Genomic DNA, 18,661 nt, shown 5'->3' on the forward strand with positions numbered 1-18,661 from the left:
TTTTCCAACCCAAAAATCTTCTTGCCTGACGTCTGGATTAGTTCTGTATTGTAACAACCCATCCCTAATTTTACGATTTTATTAAATTTAAATGAGAGAATTGATGAAAATGCCTCTAGAGGTAAGGACTTTGACTTCGGTTAACCACCGTTTAGAGAGACATATGACTTAGTCTTTTGGCGTATTGGCGTAGTACTCGACGATACGAACGCGTAGGCATAAGCGGAATCAAATTTGGAGCTACAATGGAGATTTTACAGACTAAGAGCAGTTACACCGTGTTGGAGGCCCCCTAGGGCTATCCACTATGCTATCCATCCAGTGAACAGTAACTTCCCTTAATGAATGTTGAGCAAAAATTGTACATAATATGTAAACAAATAATTCACTCGACACAATTTCACCCTCGTTCATTTTTCCGAAGACGGTTTTATTAATTCGAGTTTGACCCATTCTAGGCTACGTGCCTATTAATTACAACCCTTCTTTTGGAAAGGAATACCTTTTGATTCTAATTTGAATAAATCATAACTTGAGGATTTGGGTGTTTGTTTGATTTTGTGACTGCACCTAGGTAGAATCCTAGATTGCCTACGTACCCTCATTGAGAGATTAAGTCACTCGTAGTTCCTTGGTATTTGGTACTTGTTCGGATTTGATGCCTTTTTTGATACTTGATATGGCTTCATGCCTTTTGATACTTGATACGGCTTCGTGCCTTTGAGATTTGTTGCGGCTTCGTGCCTTTTGAAAATTTTTCTTCAGCTTCGTGCCATTTTGGTATTTGATAGCAGGAGTGAATTTAGTTTATATAAATTAGGGATTCGTTTCGGTTTCACGGTTGCATCTAAAATTTTGATATCAGACTGCCTACGTATCCTTAACGGAATCAAACCGGCGTAGTTCATTCATTATGAAATGACTTTGTGCTATTTGAAGCGGCTTTGTGCCATTTTGATTTGGATTTGGCTTTGTAGAAATTTTGTATCAATTATATGCCAACTGATACGATGAACAAATTTACTTTGGAGATCATATCCATTGACTTCACTTGGAAAAATATACCAATTAATTGTTAATCAGTATAAACCCCCTCTGATTGGCAACTTTGCTTTATGAGGTCAACTTGCTTCGTATTTGAAAGCTTTGCTTCAGATTTTTATTCCGCAAGAGTTCTCTACCAATTTCATTAATAGCTCCTTGGTGGCCATAATTTAGGCAAGGAGCAGTGGCTTGGCTTTCTTTTTTTTTGCTCTCCACGTGAGCAACCTTAGACTTTATTCACTTTCTTTTCTTTGAAGACTTTGAACTTCACAAGTTTAAGTAGGACTCCCCATGCAACTAAGAAAAGAAGACCACCTCCACATTACTTTTGATTTGACAAAAGCAACTTTTGTATTTTATTTTATTTCTTTTGGCTGGATCTCCTCTTCCTTTCAAGTTTTAAACTCATTTTTTCTCTTCTGCACCTATTTAAGGTTTTGTACCCAGCTTCTTTCTTCTTCTACTTGAAGACTTCGAATTTTCTAAGTCCAAATAGGGCTTTCAAGTGGTGATGTTTGGAGAGGAAAACCATATTTTTCCTTTTCATTTGTTTTGAATTTGCATGGAAGACAACTGACCATTTTTTTTAAGTGAACACATGCATGATTTAGAAGACAAGTTTCTTCCTCTTCTTCTCTACTGCAGCTTTCCTTTGCAGACTTTGCAATCTCCATTTTTTCCTTATCTTTTGAATCTCTGACACAAAAGACTTTGGGTGGAACTCTTGAACAATAAGTTTTCTTCCTTTCCCTTTTTCTGGAGTTTTTTTCCTTTACAAGTCATCTTTTCCATTTTCTTCTTATCTTTCAAATTCTTGACATAAAGGACTTTGGGTGGAGCTCTTGAACAATAAGTTTTATTCCTTTCCCTTTTTTCTCGAGTTCTTTTCCTTTACAAACCATCTTTTCCATTTTCTTCTTATCTTTCGAATTCTTGACATAAAGAACTTTGGGTGGAGCTATTGAACAACATGTTCCTTCCTTTCCCTTTTTCTGGTAGCATCTGTCAATTTACTAACTTTTCCTTTGCAAACCATCTTTTCCTTTGTAAACCTTCTAGACCATAAGTCTCATAGGAATCCACTCCTTGAAATAGTACTTTGAAAGCATGAAAGCTGGACCTTTTTTCATTGTGGAAAAGACTTGTTTGACTTGTCTTTCTTTTGAGTTTTTGGACTACCCAGTGGAGGTAATGGTGTCACCCGTTCTTTCTTCTTTCCTTTGCTTTTGGCTTGTAAATTTTGTCTCCATACTTTTGATTAAACTTTGAACCAATATTTAACAGTGAGCAGTCTTGCCAACATATCACTTTCCTCCAGGTGGGAAAACGGTACACGACAGCTATATATTTTGTATAGATTGCTTCCTTCCTGCCTTTTCCATAGGGACCAAGCTTCGAACTTTGAAGATGCACTTGCGGACCGACGAGCATGGATCACTTATTGGAACTTCACGGGGTGGTTTAGACCAACCCGAAGAAATTCATGGGATTAAACTGCAACGACACGGAGCGGAGCTCTTGGATTTGATCGAAACTTTACAGGGTGGTTTAGACCCCGAAGAAATTCATGGGATTTAAACTGCAGCGGCACGGAGCGGAGCTCTTGGATTTGATCGAAATTTCACAGGGTGGTTTAGACCCCGAAGAAATTCATGGGATTAAACTGCAGCAGCGGAGAGCGGAAGTGGTGATTTCGTTGGCTTTGTTGGACTGCAACTCGAGAATGCTGGGGAGTGGGAAAAGTTGAAGAAGCAAAGTGCTTCTTTTCTTCCTACAAAGCAGAAGAAGGAAACAACCCAAAAAATTAAATGAGATGGTTTTATACCTTCAAATGTTGTGTAGCTTTTCCTGCCTTTTGTTCTTGCGTGTAGCTCTTGATTTCTTCTTCTTCTTTTTTTTCCTTTGTTGTGCCTTTGCTCTCTTGCTTTGCCTCTCTGTTGTCTTCTCTGTGCTTCTCAATTTCTGCAGTGTCTCCTCTCTTATTTCCGTTTCCCCTCAATTTCCACTGCAACTGATGCCTATTTATAGGCATCATAGGAAGCCTCTGGAGCCTTTACGTGGGAGATAGAGGCCATATTTTTCGCCACCCTCTCCCACTGACTGTGTAACCTCCCACGTCTCTACAAAAAACCTTCCATATCTTGCAGAAAACTTTCCACGTTTTGCAGAAGATGGGGAGTTTTGCTCCACGTTGTAGGAAGAAACATGTGTTTTCTTTTCTCCCTTTATATATATATATATATATTTTTTTTTTTTTGTTCCTGTTTTCTTCTTTGTCAACTTGGATTTCCAAGTTTAAGACTTCACGTGGGTGGTCCTCTTCTTTTTCCCCTTTTTCTATTATTATTTTTTTAATGCATGTATGGGATCTGGAAGCATTCAAAGCATGCATGGCACTTGGATGCGGTGGGTTTTTTTTTTTCAACAAACAGTAACCGCCTTTTGCATCTCCACCCTACACTGAATAGCCCTGACAATTGGCAATAAAATATTAATATTTTATTTATTTATAAAATAATACAAAGATAATTAAAAAATGACAAAGCAAAGAGCAGCATTTGACTCTCTATCTCTCTCTGTTGAAATGAAGATCACCAACACCCGCCACCACAAACACAAAGCTTATCCTCCTCCACCCCCAAGCAATCCACAAACCCACCACAAACGGCATAATCCACCGCATGTGGCTCCTCTTCTTCTTCACCTTCTTCACCCTTACATTCACCCTCACTCTCATCAGCACCACCATCCCTCAAACCCTCCCCACCTCCTCATTCACCCCCACCTCCGTACTCCCCCTCCCACCCGCCGTCCTAGACGCACTTCTTCACTACGCCATTTCATCATTAAATACCTCGTCAGCACCCCACATGTCCTAGTCGGAACTCACCTCCATATCCTCCTCCCTCACCCGCTTCTGAACCTGACAGAAAAAAAAATTAAAAAAGGCGTCTGACGTCAGAACCACCTTAGGCGCTCGGGTCGGCATGAATCCACGGGCCTGGCGCTCGAGCTTGCTCGGGCCCCCTCGCCAGCCAACGCTAGACTTCCTCCCTCGGGCAATCAGGCCCTGTGCTGAAGCCTGTCCATCGAGCAAAAGCTCCCGCTAAAGCTGCTCTAACGAATGTGAAATGCGATTTGGTAATTTTATGTTTAGAGATACTTTGTATTATTTTGTGAGCCACGTGGGGCCCATACCCTATTTCTGCTCTGTCTCGTGTCCCCTCTTTGAGAAGTCTCGGATCTCTCTCTTCTCTTTCCATTTTTTTTTTCTTCTTTCTTTTTCTTTCTTTTGCCATCTTTTTCATTTCACTCTCTCTCTATTTCCCTCATACTCTTTTATTAGGGAGAATGACAAGTCATCTAAGTCTGCTACTGTTAATAATTCTGTTACTGTAAATTAACTGATTGTATTAGTTGTGATTAGTTAAGATAGTTATAAAGTAGTTAAGGGTATCTATGTAAATAGCCAAAGGCTATATATATTCCTAGACAATGTGTAAAGTTCTCAGTCAAGTAAATACAATCAAGAAAACTTACTGTTGAAGTTTTCTGTTTCTCAATCAATTGGACATTAGTAATGCCTTTCTTCATGGAGACTTAAAGGAGGATGTCTACATGCAACAACCCCCTGGTTTTGTTGATCCCTTACACCCTACATATGTGTGTAAGTTGAGGAAATCGCTGTATGGCCTCAAACAAGTTCCTCGAGCTTGGTTTGATAAACTGTTCCAAGCTCTTCACTCTCTTGGATTCACCCAATCATCCTCAGATGCTTTTTTATTTGTTCTCAATGGTCCTCAGTTAGTCATTGTCCTTGTCTATGTTGATGACATTCTTGTCACCGGACCCTATCCTCACCTCTGTCAACACTTCATTCAGCAACTTGGGGCTCAATTTCCAGTAAAAGACCTTGGTCTTCTTCATTATTTATTGGGATTAGAAGTACATCGATCTTCACAGGGTATATTTCTCCATCAAACAAAGTATTTATTGGATATTCTCAAGAAAACAAATATGGAGGGTGCAAAACCTTGTTGCACTCCCCTTGGCTCTAAGAAATTAGATCACAGTGGCCATTTTCTGTCCAATCCTACTGAATATCGCTCCATTGTTGGTGGTTTACAATATCTTACTTGGACTAGACCCGACCTTGCTTTTGTTGTGAACCAAATCTGCCAATTCATGCATGCTCCCAGGGAACAACATCTCCAGGCAGCAAAAAGGGTTCTCAGATTTCTCAAAGGCTCTATCTCACATGGTGTGTGGTTCACTAAAGGTTCTGTCCATCTTTCTGCCTACTCGGATGCCGACTGGGCTGGCTGCACAATTGACAGGAGATCAACCACTGGTTATTGTGTATTTTTGGGTTCCAATCTTATCAGCTGGAGTGCCAAGAAACAAAGTACTGTTGCAAGGTCCTCTACAGAGGCTGAATATCGCTCCTTAGCTCACACAGCTGCTGAGATAACTTGGGTTTGCAAGATTCTCAAAGATCTGCACTATCATTTCTCTACATTCCCTACTTTTTGGTGTGACAACATATCAGCAATATCTTTAGCATCTAATCCTGTCTTTCATGCTCGAACAAAGCATGTTGAGATCGATTATCACTATATTAAAGAATTGGTTTTGGCTCAACTTCTCAAAGTCAAGTTCATCTGCAGTGAAGACCAATTAGCTGATCTTCACACCAAGTCTCTGTCTAAAACCAGATTTAATTATCTGTGTTCCAAGCTTCCCATTGGCCTCATTTCTGATCCCCCTTCTCGCTTGAGGGGGTGTATTAGGGAGAATGACAAGTCATCTAAGTCTGCTACTGTTAATAATTTTGTTACTGTAAATTAACTGATTGTATTAGTTGTGATTAGTTAAGATAGTTATAAAGTAGTTAGGGGTATCTATGTAAATAGCCAAAGGCTATATATATTCCTAGGCAATGTGTAAAGTTCTCAGTCAAGTAAATACAATCAAGAAAACTTACTGTTGAAGTTTTCTGTTTCTATATCTTTTCTCTTCTTGATGAACCTCATCAACCATAACCACCACCACTCGCCGTCCCTCCGGTGAATTTCACGAGGACCACCACTGACTGCTGTGACTTGTTCCCCTTTGTAACTCTCTTAACTTATCTCGTCTATCTCTCTCTGCAAGTGTAGAGATGCCAAAACCAGTCACCCTCCACTCCTCCAACGAGCCACCTTACCAGACTACCACTACTCGATCAACCACCAAACCCCAATTGAGATCGCAGCTCCCTGGGCGTGCACGGATAGGTTAGGTCCGTTTCGAAATTGATTTTCTCCAGCGCGACTCCGTCATCCTCAGCCTAGGTAAGCTTTGAGGACCGTCATTTCTCTTCCTCTTAATGGAATGGTTTGATTTCTAAGTTCCCATGTGAAAAGTGAACGTGTTTTGATGCAGGAAATCTTGGGGGGGGGGGGTTTTCCCCAAATTTCTAGAGATTTAAAACCATATGCCACTTGCAAGATGTTTTTCCGGCCATCTCAAACCGCAATTTGTCCCCGTGATGGTATGATCATACTCTCCTCATTACAAGCTTCACATATATAGATAGAACACTGAAAATGGCTAGGTTTTTAGCTAGAAATTAGCTCTGAAAATTGGGGGAAAAACCTGAAAAATCTGCAGAACTCGCAAGGAAGGCGAGTACAGTCGTACTCGCAGACGCATGGGCGTGCATGGACGCGTGAGGGTGGTCGGAGCGTGCGGCAACGCGTGGAGGAACCCGAGGTCCCGCCTTAGGTTTCTCGACGTGCCGAACCCGAATCCGCTGTCCGTTTTCCAAAATTCGATCATTTTAAAATAGTTATTTTATTAACCATACTTTGTACGCAAAATATGTTTATACATTAGTACGTTAAATATTTACGTTAATGGTTTCGTTTCTAGGTGAATCGCAAGGATCTTCGAAACCCGCGAGGTGGGTTCGACCCTACGACATGATCTGTGAGTGGGTCTTTGCTTGAAATATTATATATTTATTTAGTTTCCAATTATATATTTAATAACAAATTTTCTACGTACGCCTAAATTATATTAACGTTTATAAGAATTAGCGTATTGACGAAATTTACAAAATTCTGTTAAATCCTATGGAATGCACAGGTATGCATACTTTATGGGATTTTTATTTACGGCCATGATTAATATTTATTGACTATTATTATGTCAACGCGAATTATCGATTTACCATTGCATGACGACTATATTTACAATATTTGTTAATCGTGTGTTATACTGGTGTTTGTACTCGCCCGTGCCAGGGCCATGCTTTACATATACGTTCACATCGCACCGTACGCTCACTTTGGATCCATTGTAGGTGCCAGTCCTGTCCTAGATTGCAATAGGCAATTAGAACTCGTATGCGATGTGTATAACGCCAGTCTTCATGTGATTGTAGTACTAGAGCGTAAATCATTATTACACCCAGTCATGTTCATGTCAGAATATCCTTGCATGAACTCGTGTGTCAGCATATGTCAATGAGCACTCAATATGATATGTTTATTTCTACGAGATTTGATGATTTCTAGAAGTTATATGCTTATTTACGAATTTTAATATCATTTTAAGTTCTCAAGACGTTGCAGGCTACGGTAAGTATTTTCATACTAAACGTAATATGTATATTCGGAAACTATACTTATTTTACAGCGAGGGGTTATTACATTTTTAAAAGGTTTTACTAAACTTTATTTTCAGGTCTACTCACCCTTGTTTTTCGCCCTTCCAGGTTCTAGTAGCTGAGCTTTCGTATCGACGAGGATTCTTGGCAAATCTTAGTACTGAAGATTACCTATGATTGTATAATTCTGAATTCACTCTATTGTACTTTACTTATGCTCTAACATCACGTGTGGAATGGGTTCATCATGGTGCCATGGAAGTCACTCTTGTGGATAAGGGATTATAGAACTCGTTTGGAAGTGTTTTTAAAATGACTAAAAACGTTTTTAGTGAAAATGTTTTTGGTATCATGGTGTTCTATTCTTATACAAAACCAGTTGTTGAAGAAGTTCGAGGTCCTCCCAATTTCAAAATGGTAATGAAAAGGTGATTAAATGACTCAACCGTCATTGCAAACGTATGTTAACTTTCAACCTCGAGGAAATTTTTCATACTTTCACAATTACAACATAAAGGTTGTTTGGTATCTTTCTTGAATCTAATTTTTTTTTTTTTTGAAACTAATGAGTATTTTGTAATTTAGCTACATTCATTTTTTTTAATTATTATATTTAAATCAAAAAATTAGATTCAACTCAATATTAACAAACAAACTCTTTAAACTTGGATTTGGATGATTAAAGCTTAAAATGAGGATTAAAACCGTTTTGTTAATGAGGATTTTTATGGAGTGAACGAAATAACATTTTCATGGCGACTTTGATCCAACGCAGTTGATTTCACGACCTATCTTCCTCTAAATTCCCTAAACCATACAATCCTTGTGCAACCAACTTCGACCAGATCCGCTCTGTTAGCACCTTTATGAAGTTCACACAGCAACACAAATCTTCTCAAAACTAGTGGTATAATTACAAACACGAAGACAACACGACTAATAAGGTTGATTCAACTCAAAGACAGAGAAATTCCTTGTCTAAAGCACAGAAATTCAAAAACCATACCGACAATCTTGATCGAAAAAACACTTGTACACCATCCAGTTTCGTGGAAAATGCAACTCTATTCAACTCCAAGAATGCAAATTCTACGAGCACGGATAAATGAACACAGCTAACACAGAATCAAGACTCAATTTTCACAAATTACAACATCAAAGTTTAAACCTTTTCACAAAAAATCATACGAATTGCCCTCTCAATCACACAAAATGTCATCTACATTACGAAAAAAGCAACAGAGAAACAAAATTCGGCCTACATTGTGCAAATTCGACAGCAAGAAAACAGTAGAAGCACCGATTTATCAAACAAAACAACTATTACACCAAATTTAAGGAAAAGAGAAGGAAAAAAAAAACACAAATTATAGTCATACTATTACTGTACCATGAAAATCGAGAGTTTGTGATCACTGTCGGCTGCTATCGTAATCGACGACCTCAGAATCCGCGAGCGATCTGGAGTGCTGGACGATGGACCGTCCGATCGAGTTGATCCACTCCTCCTTCTCTTTCTCCGAATCGGCGATGAAGTACATCGTATCATGATTAGTGGTGGAGAGCTCGAAGGCGCAGGGCTTGTGCACCACGTCCTCGGCGCCCTTCACCGTCAGGCACGTGCCGACCGGAATCACGCCGCGCGGCGTCGACGAACGGGTAACGTAACTGTCCTTGAACCAGAACAGCTTCCCCTGTTTCAAGACGAACCAGCGGCGCCGCCACGTCTTGATGTAATCGCCTTGTTTGGTCAGCCAGGTGGCGCGTTCCGGGTTGGACCAGAACTCGATTCCGGTGTAGTCTTCCGGACTCGGGTCTTGGCCCGTAGCCGCCCGCCACAGGCCCTCCATTTTTTTTGCTTGGGCGGCGCGTGAGGTGGGTTTGTGTGGGAGGAGTTGAGGTTTTGGTCGGAGGTGAAACCGCGGAGGGAGAGAGAGGTTTTATGTTTTTCTGACCGGAAACAGAAATCGGTTTTTTGTTTGTTTAATTTCGCAAACCGAGACGGCCGGTTGATATCAAACGCTGTTCTGTCCCGTTGTGACCGCGGTTCAATTTGCTTAGGTGGCTTTGAAGCTTTGTACGTGGTATCATGTGTGCTACTAGAAAGTTCACATGTTACAAGAACACTAATCTACACCAAATGAATCAAAGGGGTACTGTTTATATCGAAAGTATAGTGAGTTGAAGATAAAGATTCTAATTACTAGAATGATCGACTACTTTCACTCGTTATCTAAATCATTTATTTTCGTAATGTAAGGTTTTGATACACATTGATGCATGATTGAATTTTATTGTGAGTACATGTGAAGATAAAAGTAAATGAGAGCATTAATTGATCCCTTGTAACACAATAGAAGTTTTGGTTCATGAAATTAACAGTTCTTTAAAGTTGGTATATGAGTTATCGACTACTATTACAGTTTAAAAATATTTTTATTCACTTGTAAATGAAATGTTTTAAGCATGAATGACAAAGACGTTATATATTTGTTGAGTTTAATGCCTAATTAATTATGACACATTTTGTGGCTAAACACAATTTTCTCTTCTCTTAGAGTAGAACATCCTCTACCCCGCTAAGGTAGAATATTATTTAACGTGCTTAATTATTACGTACAAGTTGGAATGTATTGGAGTTATGGCGCCAAGGAGGGCCTCGGAGCAGGCCAGCTGGGCTGAGAAAAATGGGGCAGAAAATTGGGCCGAACAGAAGCAAAGGGCTGCGCCAGTTTTTTTCAATGGGCATGTTGCCAATGATGCTGGACTGGGCCCGCAGCATTAAAGGGCCGACCACCACCACTAGATTTAAATTATTGACAAAATCCAAAAAGCACCAAAAAATGAGGTGAAGATTTTTACTTTATAGAACGAGTGGTTCTCATGTGTTGTAGATTTGTAACGCGCTTTTATTTCTACAGAAGTCATGACCTTTTAAGTCCACACGCGGTGAAGACCAGATTCTTCTGCGTCTTTGGTTGGTTGTTGTGATACATTCTCTCAACTGTGTCACAAAATTTCCATTTGCAAAGAAGAGATCGATCATGGCGCTTGCGTTGGTAGGTGGAGCCGCTCTCTCGGGTTTCTTCCAGCAAGTATTTGTGAAGTTGGATTCTCAGGAGGTCAAGAACTTCATCAGAGGAAAGAAACTGACTGATGGGTTGCTGAAGAAGTTGAGGATCGAGTTGATGTCTGTCAATGCAGTTTATGATGATGCCGAGCAAAAGCAATTACGTAACCCACATGTGAGGCTGTGGCTGCACGAGCTTAAAGGGGCAGTCCTTGATGCTGAGGACCTACTGGACGAGATCAAGACAGAAGTGTTAAGGCGGAAAATTGAAGCTGAATTTGGAAGTAGCACAAGCAAGGTACAAGACCTCATCTCTGCTTCTTTGCATGCTTTTGATGAGTCTGTAGACACCAAGATAGGGGAAATTCTTGAGACGCTAAGCTTCATTTCAAAACAAAAAGATGCCTTTGGTTTGAAAGAACGCTGTAGTCGCAGAATCTCACAAACATTGCCTTCAACTTCTTTGGTAGAAGGCTCTGATGTATATGGAAGAGATCATGAGAAGGAAACCATCAGTCAATTGTTGCTATCAGATGATGTTACTTGTAATAAGATTGGCGTCATTCCCATCGTGGGCATGGGTGGGATCGGAAAGACCACCCTTGCTCAGCTCTTATACAATGATGATAGAGTGAAGCAGCAATTTGAGCTCCAGGCATGGGTTTGTGTTTCTGATGAATTTGACGTTGTTAAGATCACACAAACAATTTATGCATCAGTCACTAAACAAACCTCTGATACCACAGACCTAAACCAGCTTCAAGTCAAACTCAAAGATGCTTTGGCGGGGAAGAAGTTTCTTTTTGTTCTTGATGATGTTTGGAACGAGAATTACAATATTTGGTGTTCCTTGAAACGCCCCTTCGAGTCTGGAGCTCATGGAAGTAAGATCATTGTCACCGCAAGGAATGGTGGTGTTGCATCTACGATGGGTACTCTTCAAACCCACTATTTAGAGCACTTACTTGAGGAAGACTGTTGGTCTTTATTTGCAAAACATGCCTTCAAAGATGCAAGTGTTATTGTAGATCCAAATCTGGAGGTAATTGGAAGACAAATTGTTAGCAAGTGTAAAGGCCTTCCTTTAGCTGCAAAATCTCTCGGTGGTCTCTTACGCTCTGAACCAAATGTGGAGGAATGGGAAAATGTGCTAAAAAGTGACATATGGGAGTTGTCAGATGAGAAGATTGAAATTCTGCCGGCTCTATGGCTAAGCTACCAGTACTTGTCCCCAGTGCTGAAGCGTTGTTTTGCTTATTGTTCGATATTTCCCAAAGATTATGAATTTGACAAGTCTGAATTAATTTTGTTGTGGATGGCCGAAGATCTTTTGCAACCCCAAAAGAAGACTAGGTTGGAAGATGTTGGAAAGAAATACTTTGATGATCTAATCTCACGGTCATTTTTTCAATACTCATCTTCAAATGATTGTTTCATCATGCATGATCTGATGCATGATTTGGCGACTTACGTATGTGGGGAATTCTGCATTAGATTGGAAGACCACGACTTCTCATTGGATGTTGTGAGCAAGGGTCGTCATTTTTCTTATATGCAATATTCATCTAATGTTGATTATGAGAGATTTGACACTATTTATGAAGCTAAGTATCTGCGCACCTTCATTCTTGGCGATCTCTATTCATTGCCGACAGTACGAGTTGATCTCCTTATAGTGCTACAGTGTTTAAGAGTTCTCAAACTCGGAGGGGATGATATCAGCAAGTTGCCTGATTCAATTAGCAACTTGAAGCATCTACGGTACCTAGACTTGTGTAACACTCCAATCCAGAAATTACCGGACACGGTATGCAGTTTGTGTAATTTACAAACGTTGTTGTTGTCAAATTGTACATTTCTAGCTGAGTTGCCCACCGATTTGAGAAGACTTATCAACTTGCGCCATCTTGATTTCAGAGGTACGAAAATAAAAAAGATGCCCCCCCACATGGGCAAGTTGAAAGATCTCCAAACATTTGGAGGTGAGTTTGTCTTGAGCAAAGATGCTGGGGGATACATTGATGAGTTAAAGGGGTTTCAGCATTTGAGTGGAAATCTTCATATTTCAGGGCTTCAAAATATCACACGTGCTGAGGATGCTTTGGAGGCCAAACTGAGGGACAAGAAGCTCAGTGAAATACATTTGAAATGGGAAGGTGACACTGCTGATTCTCAAAACGATTGCCGAGTGCTGGGCAACCTGCAGCCCGATACAAACCTAAAAGTACTGGTTATAGAAGGATACGGAGGTACAAAGTTTCCAGGTTGGTTAGGAGATGAGTCTTTCTCTAATCTCATCACTCTCCGACTTGAGACTTGTGGATATTGTTTCTTCCTGCCAGCATTGGGGCAGCTACCATCCCTCAAAAGGCTTGAAATTTATGGGTTGAATGGAGTGGAATCAGTGGGGTCTGAGTTTTATGGGGGAATTAATACTGCATTTAAATCTCTGGAGTTTCTGAGTTTCCACAGTATGCGGGAATGGCAAGAGTGGTGTTTCCATGGAGGTGAAGAAGAAGGCGGACATTTTCCTAATCTTTGCGAGCTTCGTCTGCATTGGTGTCCCAAACTAACGGGGAAAATACCGTTAGACTACTTCCCAAGACTTGAGCTGCTAAGTTTGCAGGAAGTTAATATCGAATCCCTTGCTTGCTCTCAAGAATGCAATAAATTCAATATTGAACTCCCATCCCTCCGTGTGTTGGAAATATCAAATTGCCCGAATCTAGTATGTTTTGTGGGTGGTGGAGTGTTGCTTGCGCCCAACTTGAAGGAGATATATATGTGCCGTTTTAAAAACTTGTGGTCAATGCCAGAAGATATGCAAATCTTGCTCCCATCTCTTCCATCTCTGTCCATAGAAGGGTGTAAAGAATTTAAATCATTTCCGGAAGAATCTAAATTCCCATCCCTCAAAGATTTGAAGATAATGAATTGCCCAGAATTCAGGTCACTGCCAGAGGAGATGCACGCCTCTCTCCCGTCTCTTCAGTCTCTGTCCATAAAATGGTGTAAAGAATTTAAATCATTTCCGGAAGAATCTAAATTCCCATCCCTCGATTATTTGGAGATAATGGAGTGCCCAGAATTCAGGTCACTGCCAGAGGAGATGCACGCCTCTCTCCCGTCTCTTCAGTCTCTGTCCATACACGGGAGTAAAGAATTTAAATCATTTCCGGAAGAATCTAAATTCCCATCCCTCGATTATTTGGAGATAATGGAGTGCCCAGAATTTGTGGGTTTCCCCCATGGAGGAGGACTGCAAGCGCCCAACTTGAAGAAGATGGAAATCAATGGATGTAACAAATTCAGGTCACTGCCAGAGGAGATGCACGCCTCTCTCTCGTCTCTTCAGTTTCTGTCCATAGAAGGGTGTAAAGAATTTAAATCATTTCCGGAAGAATCTAAATTCCCATCCCTCAAAGATTTGAAGATAATGAATTGCCCAGAATTCAGGTCACTGCCAGAGGAGATGCACGCCTCTCTCCCGTCTCTTCAGTCTCTGTCCATAAAAGGGTGTAAAGAATTTAAATCATTTCCGGAAGAATCTAAATTCCCATCCCTCGATTATTTGGAGATAATGGAGTGCCCAGAATTCAGGTCACTGCCAGAGGAGATGCACGCCTCTCTCCCGTCTCTTCAGTCTCTGTTCATAAAAGGGAGTAAAGAATTTAAATCATTTCCGGAAGAATCTAAATTCCCATCCCTCAAAGATTTGAAGATATGGGAGTGCCCAGAATTCAGGTCACTGCCAGAGGAGATGCACGCCTCTCTCCCGTCTCTTCAGTCTCTGTTCATAAAAGGGAGTAAAGAATTTAAATCATTTCCGGAAGAATCTAAATTCCCATCCCTCAAAGATTTGAAGATATGGGATTGCCCAGAATTCAGGTCACTGCCAGAGGAGATGCACGCCTCTCTCTCGTCTCTTCAGTATCTGTCCATAGAATGGTGTAAAGAATTTAAATCATTTCCGGAAGAATCTAAATTCCCATCTCTCTCGTCTTTGTGTATAAGGTATTGTCCAGAATTGGAATCATTTCCGGAAGGGGGATTGTCTAAATTGCGTTCACTCGAAATCGTGGGATGTAAAAAACTGATGGCAAACCGTATGCGGTGGGGTCTACAAACATTCACCTCTCTCGAAAGCTTGCATGTCGGCTTCTCAGGATGTGAAGAAGAAGAAATTGGCGAATCATTTCCAGAAGAGGGGCTGCTGCCAACCACTCTCACTTCTCTCAAAATCTTCCACCATCCGAATCTGAAAACAATTGACGGCAAGGAGTTAAGACACCTCATCTCTCTCGTGATGTTGAAGATTTGGTTTTGTCCTCGACTCCAGAGCTTGCCAGATGAAGGGCTACCCACTTCTCTTTTTGTTCTAGATATCCGCCAGTGTGATTTGCTAACACAACGGTGCCAGAGAGACACGGGAGAAGACTGGGCCAAGATTTCTCACATCCCCAACGTAGTGATTGATTACGAAGAGATATGATTTGCAATGGTACGTAATTCATCAACGTGCGTTTATGTGTTTATATACGATCTGGCTGTGTAAATTTTAAATCATAAATATGTTTCAAATGTTAATGTTCACATAATAACAAATTTTACAGGTACTCTTGTCCCATATAAACTTGAAAGTATTTGCGATAGAAAGATACGGAGCTACAAAAATTCCAAATCGGTTAGGAGATGACTTGTTCGTTCTCTCATCTTGTTACTCTTCGACTTGTGGATTGTGAACATTGTTTTTCAATGCCAGCATTGGCACAGCTACCATCTCTCAGAAGGCTTGAAACTGATGGGTTAAATGGAGTGGAATTGTTCCTCTTTTCTTATTGTGTCTTACGGTGGTTCTATTATACGACAGTTTTTGAGCTCTAGTTTTCGAATTTCCTTTTTCAAGTTTGTTTCCAAATTATGTCTATTGAGAGGTAGATTTTGGTACTTTGTGGGAATTCAAATGTTTGGTTTGTAAAATATGGAGGATGATTTCGTTTCTGTTGGACTGTGAATCTATGATCATGCTTGAATGTTGTAAGACCAGAGTATCGAAAACCTCTGTTGTTAACTAATCTATCTCAAGCGGTCTAAATTCGATTTGTTTAATTAGTATTGCAAGATGATCTTATCTACTAATCATGTCTTATCAAATGATTACCATTTCATCATGCCCTTAGGGATGCATAGAGCTTCAAAAGTTTTCAAGTTGCTTCGCATGTGTAGGTTTGAAGTCGTGCAATGATATGTAAGCAAAACTTATGAACAAACAAAAGTAAACAACTCTTATACATAAATGTTGGCGGCCAGAAAATCTCAGTAGTACCAGAGAAGATAAGCTTGTAATAAATTTCTAATTCTCAAAACAGAGGAAACAAGAGAAAGAAGATCTATACGAGTCCATCAATACCAGCAATTTTCCCTGTTTGATGCCTCTGTGGGTAGATGATATTTGGGAATCGAAATCTGAAACCAGTACAAGAGGAAGGAGATCAGCTTCTCATAACAGTAACTGCACGTAGGTGATCCAGAAGTTATTGCTTCAGCATGATTCAGGGGCATCCTCGTTCAATCAATTTCTCTGTTGTTCAACTTTGCAAGCCATTCTGCAATAACATCCTGCAATGTTCTCCCCAATTGTGCAATACACTTCTCAGTGATAACTTGTTCATGTCGATTGTTTTCATGAGCTGAGATTGGTTTAAAAGTCTCGCGACAGCACACACGGTGAGAATCACTTTGTGAAACCCTTTGCGCATGCCAATATGTACTGCAAAATGCCTTATCACATCCTAAACAGTGTTGAGGTACACTGTTATTGGTGCGTGAAGGCATCATTCCTCCGCATGCTTGACATTGCAGATGGATAGTGGTTTGATTGCAGCGGAACCCACCATATTCAGTACCACATTGAGGGCATGGATTTGATGGATTATCAGCTTCTTCATCCACCTGGGAGCAAGCCCTTTTTCCGCGAAGATGTTTTCCAGAGTTTACGACAAGATTAGATTGTATTGTTGCATAAGAATCTAAAATTGCCACTTCATCATTGGTGCGTTTTAGTGAATAATCAACTTTTACTATTTCATCCGCAACGTTAAGCAAGAAGTGATTTCTTCCAACAACTGTACAATAGCTCGACAATGGGGACAGAGTACACTTGAACGTTTCTCCAGTGATCTCTTTAACCACTCTGCGAAGCACCCGTTACAGAAATTATGGAAGCAAGGAGCAACGGTAACTACATCATGCCATATGTTCAAGTAAATGCAGCATATTGTATGCTCGGCATCCATAGAAATCTTTAACTTCTTCTGACAACTTTCAGGACCAGGCAATACGTTGAACTTGTAGCTTAAATACCCTTCCTTATCGGGACCTGAAGTAATTTCACTTCCGCATCGGATAACAATAGTGTCTTCAGCTTGGATTAAAGTCCTGTCAACAACTATCGCATCTGAACTTTTATTTTGTATTGTGGCAGAAGAGTGGTCTGAATTCCTTGTTATCTTGCACCACTTGCATTTGCGAATAGAAGAGAACAAGATCTCTGAGCAAACTACAATCTCACATGAACTAATCTCAACATCCGGATATCTCGAGTCTGATGGAACGAGCTTGGCCCAGAATTCTTCACAGGGTTTTGTTCCCAAGCCCTCTGCAACTTCTGCCAACCCTTGAATATATTCACAAAGGACCCAGGAACCTTTAATTTAGATCTCAAAGATACGTAACCGGCCATTGTTATGTTCATTAAAAAAGAAACAAATACTTATATATTCAACTATTTATGAGCAACAGAGCAATTTTAATTGCTAATTATAAAACAAAATCTTTACCACGAAAAGAAAACAGATTTGCACTCAAACAAGACAGATTCATGAAATATGCTATGGTAACGCCCCAAACATTTCAACAGCGATAAACAGAACAACTTCATGTTTCAGACATCCGACAACTACATAAATTGGATCGTAAACATTCCAACTAAACGTAAAAGCTCTTAACTCAGAGCATAACCACATGCTAGCAAAATTCATGGAAGATAGTAAGTGCCAATTAACAAGAGAGTCAAAAAGGCTTGAGGAGAAGGGGTCCCCAGCAGCGGCATCATTTCTGGCCGGAAAAGGTTCATTCTAGTAATATAATTTATACCACAGAACACATACAAACGGATTTAAGGGGTTTTGTAATTCGTGGACGGGTGGAGACACAATTGTCACTCTAAAAGAGACACTTTCACTTGGGAAAACTGGAAACAATAGCCAAAATTTAACCCCTAATCATGGAAAATGAAAGAAAGTTTGCAACTTTAGCCAAAGTTTGATCCTTTAACCCCCTCCCAGTAACATTTGAACCAATTCGAGCAGTAATTAAACTCACAAATTCTAGAGAATGTTACAAGTGAACAAGATTTACCAAAATTTCCAGATTTGTACACAAAATATCCAGGCATAACAGGATCAACGAACGAAGACTCTGCAAGATCAATAGCGCGGGCAAGCGCAGCAGCTTTGTTCTCACACTTCCTCTGCTCATCAGCTGGATCGCTGTCAGCGACAATTCCTGCCCCGGCTTGGAGATGAGCAACCCACTCTCTGCGCTTGTTTGCATCCTTGTATGAATACATTGTATCATACCGAAAGCTAGTTGGGAAAACAATAGTTCTCAGAGCAAGGGCGATGTCCATGTTGCCAGAAAACGAAATTCCCCCAAAGCCACCACTATATGGACCACGTCTAATCACTTCCAGCTTATCGATCAGCTCCATGGCTTTCACCTGCATTGCAGTAAATGAGGAAACTCGAAAATCCTAAGCGAGTCCATATAAGATGGATTAGGAAATCACGACATCATGTTCCATATATCAACCAATAGTGGTGTAATAAGCCGAT

At 40.4% G+C, this 18,661-nt stretch overlaps 2 protein-coding genes and 1 pseudogene across 2 annotated transcripts in view; 1 reads left to right on the forward strand and 2 right to left on the reverse strand.

Annotated features, from left to right (window-relative positions):
- LOC126589050 (putative disease resistance RPP13-like protein 1) overlaps nt 1–18,661 on the forward strand; it is a 93,349-nt gene that overhangs the window by 12,191 nt on the left and 62,497 nt on the right. Inside the window, exons 4-5 of the mRNA XM_050254234.1 lie at nt 10,760–14,222; nt 14,367–14,544. Coding sequence (XP_050110191.1) covers nt 10,760–14,222; nt 14,367–14,544 — 3,641 coding nt within the window. The remainder of the gene's footprint in view (nt 1–10,759; nt 14,223–14,366; nt 14,545–18,661) is intronic.
- Nucleotides 8,900–9,782, reverse strand: LOC126589061 (pleckstrin homology domain-containing protein 1-like). The gene has a single exon (XM_050254244.1). The coding sequence runs from the start codon at nt 9,544–9,546 to the stop codon at nt 9,109–9,111; it is 438 nt and encodes a 145-aa protein (XP_050110201.1). The 5' UTR covers nt 9,547–9,782; the 3' UTR covers nt 8,900–9,108.
- Nucleotides 16,009–18,661, reverse strand: part of LOC126589051 (anthranilate synthase alpha subunit 1, chloroplastic-like) — an 88,093-nt pseudogene continuing 85,440 nt past the window's right edge.

Source organism: Malus sylvestris, chromosome 11 (assembly GCF_916048215.2).
Source record: "Malus sylvestris chromosome 11, drMalSylv7.2, whole genome shotgun sequence".
NCBI classification, from domain to species: Eukaryota; Viridiplantae; Streptophyta; class Magnoliopsida; order Rosales; family Rosaceae; genus Malus; species Malus sylvestris.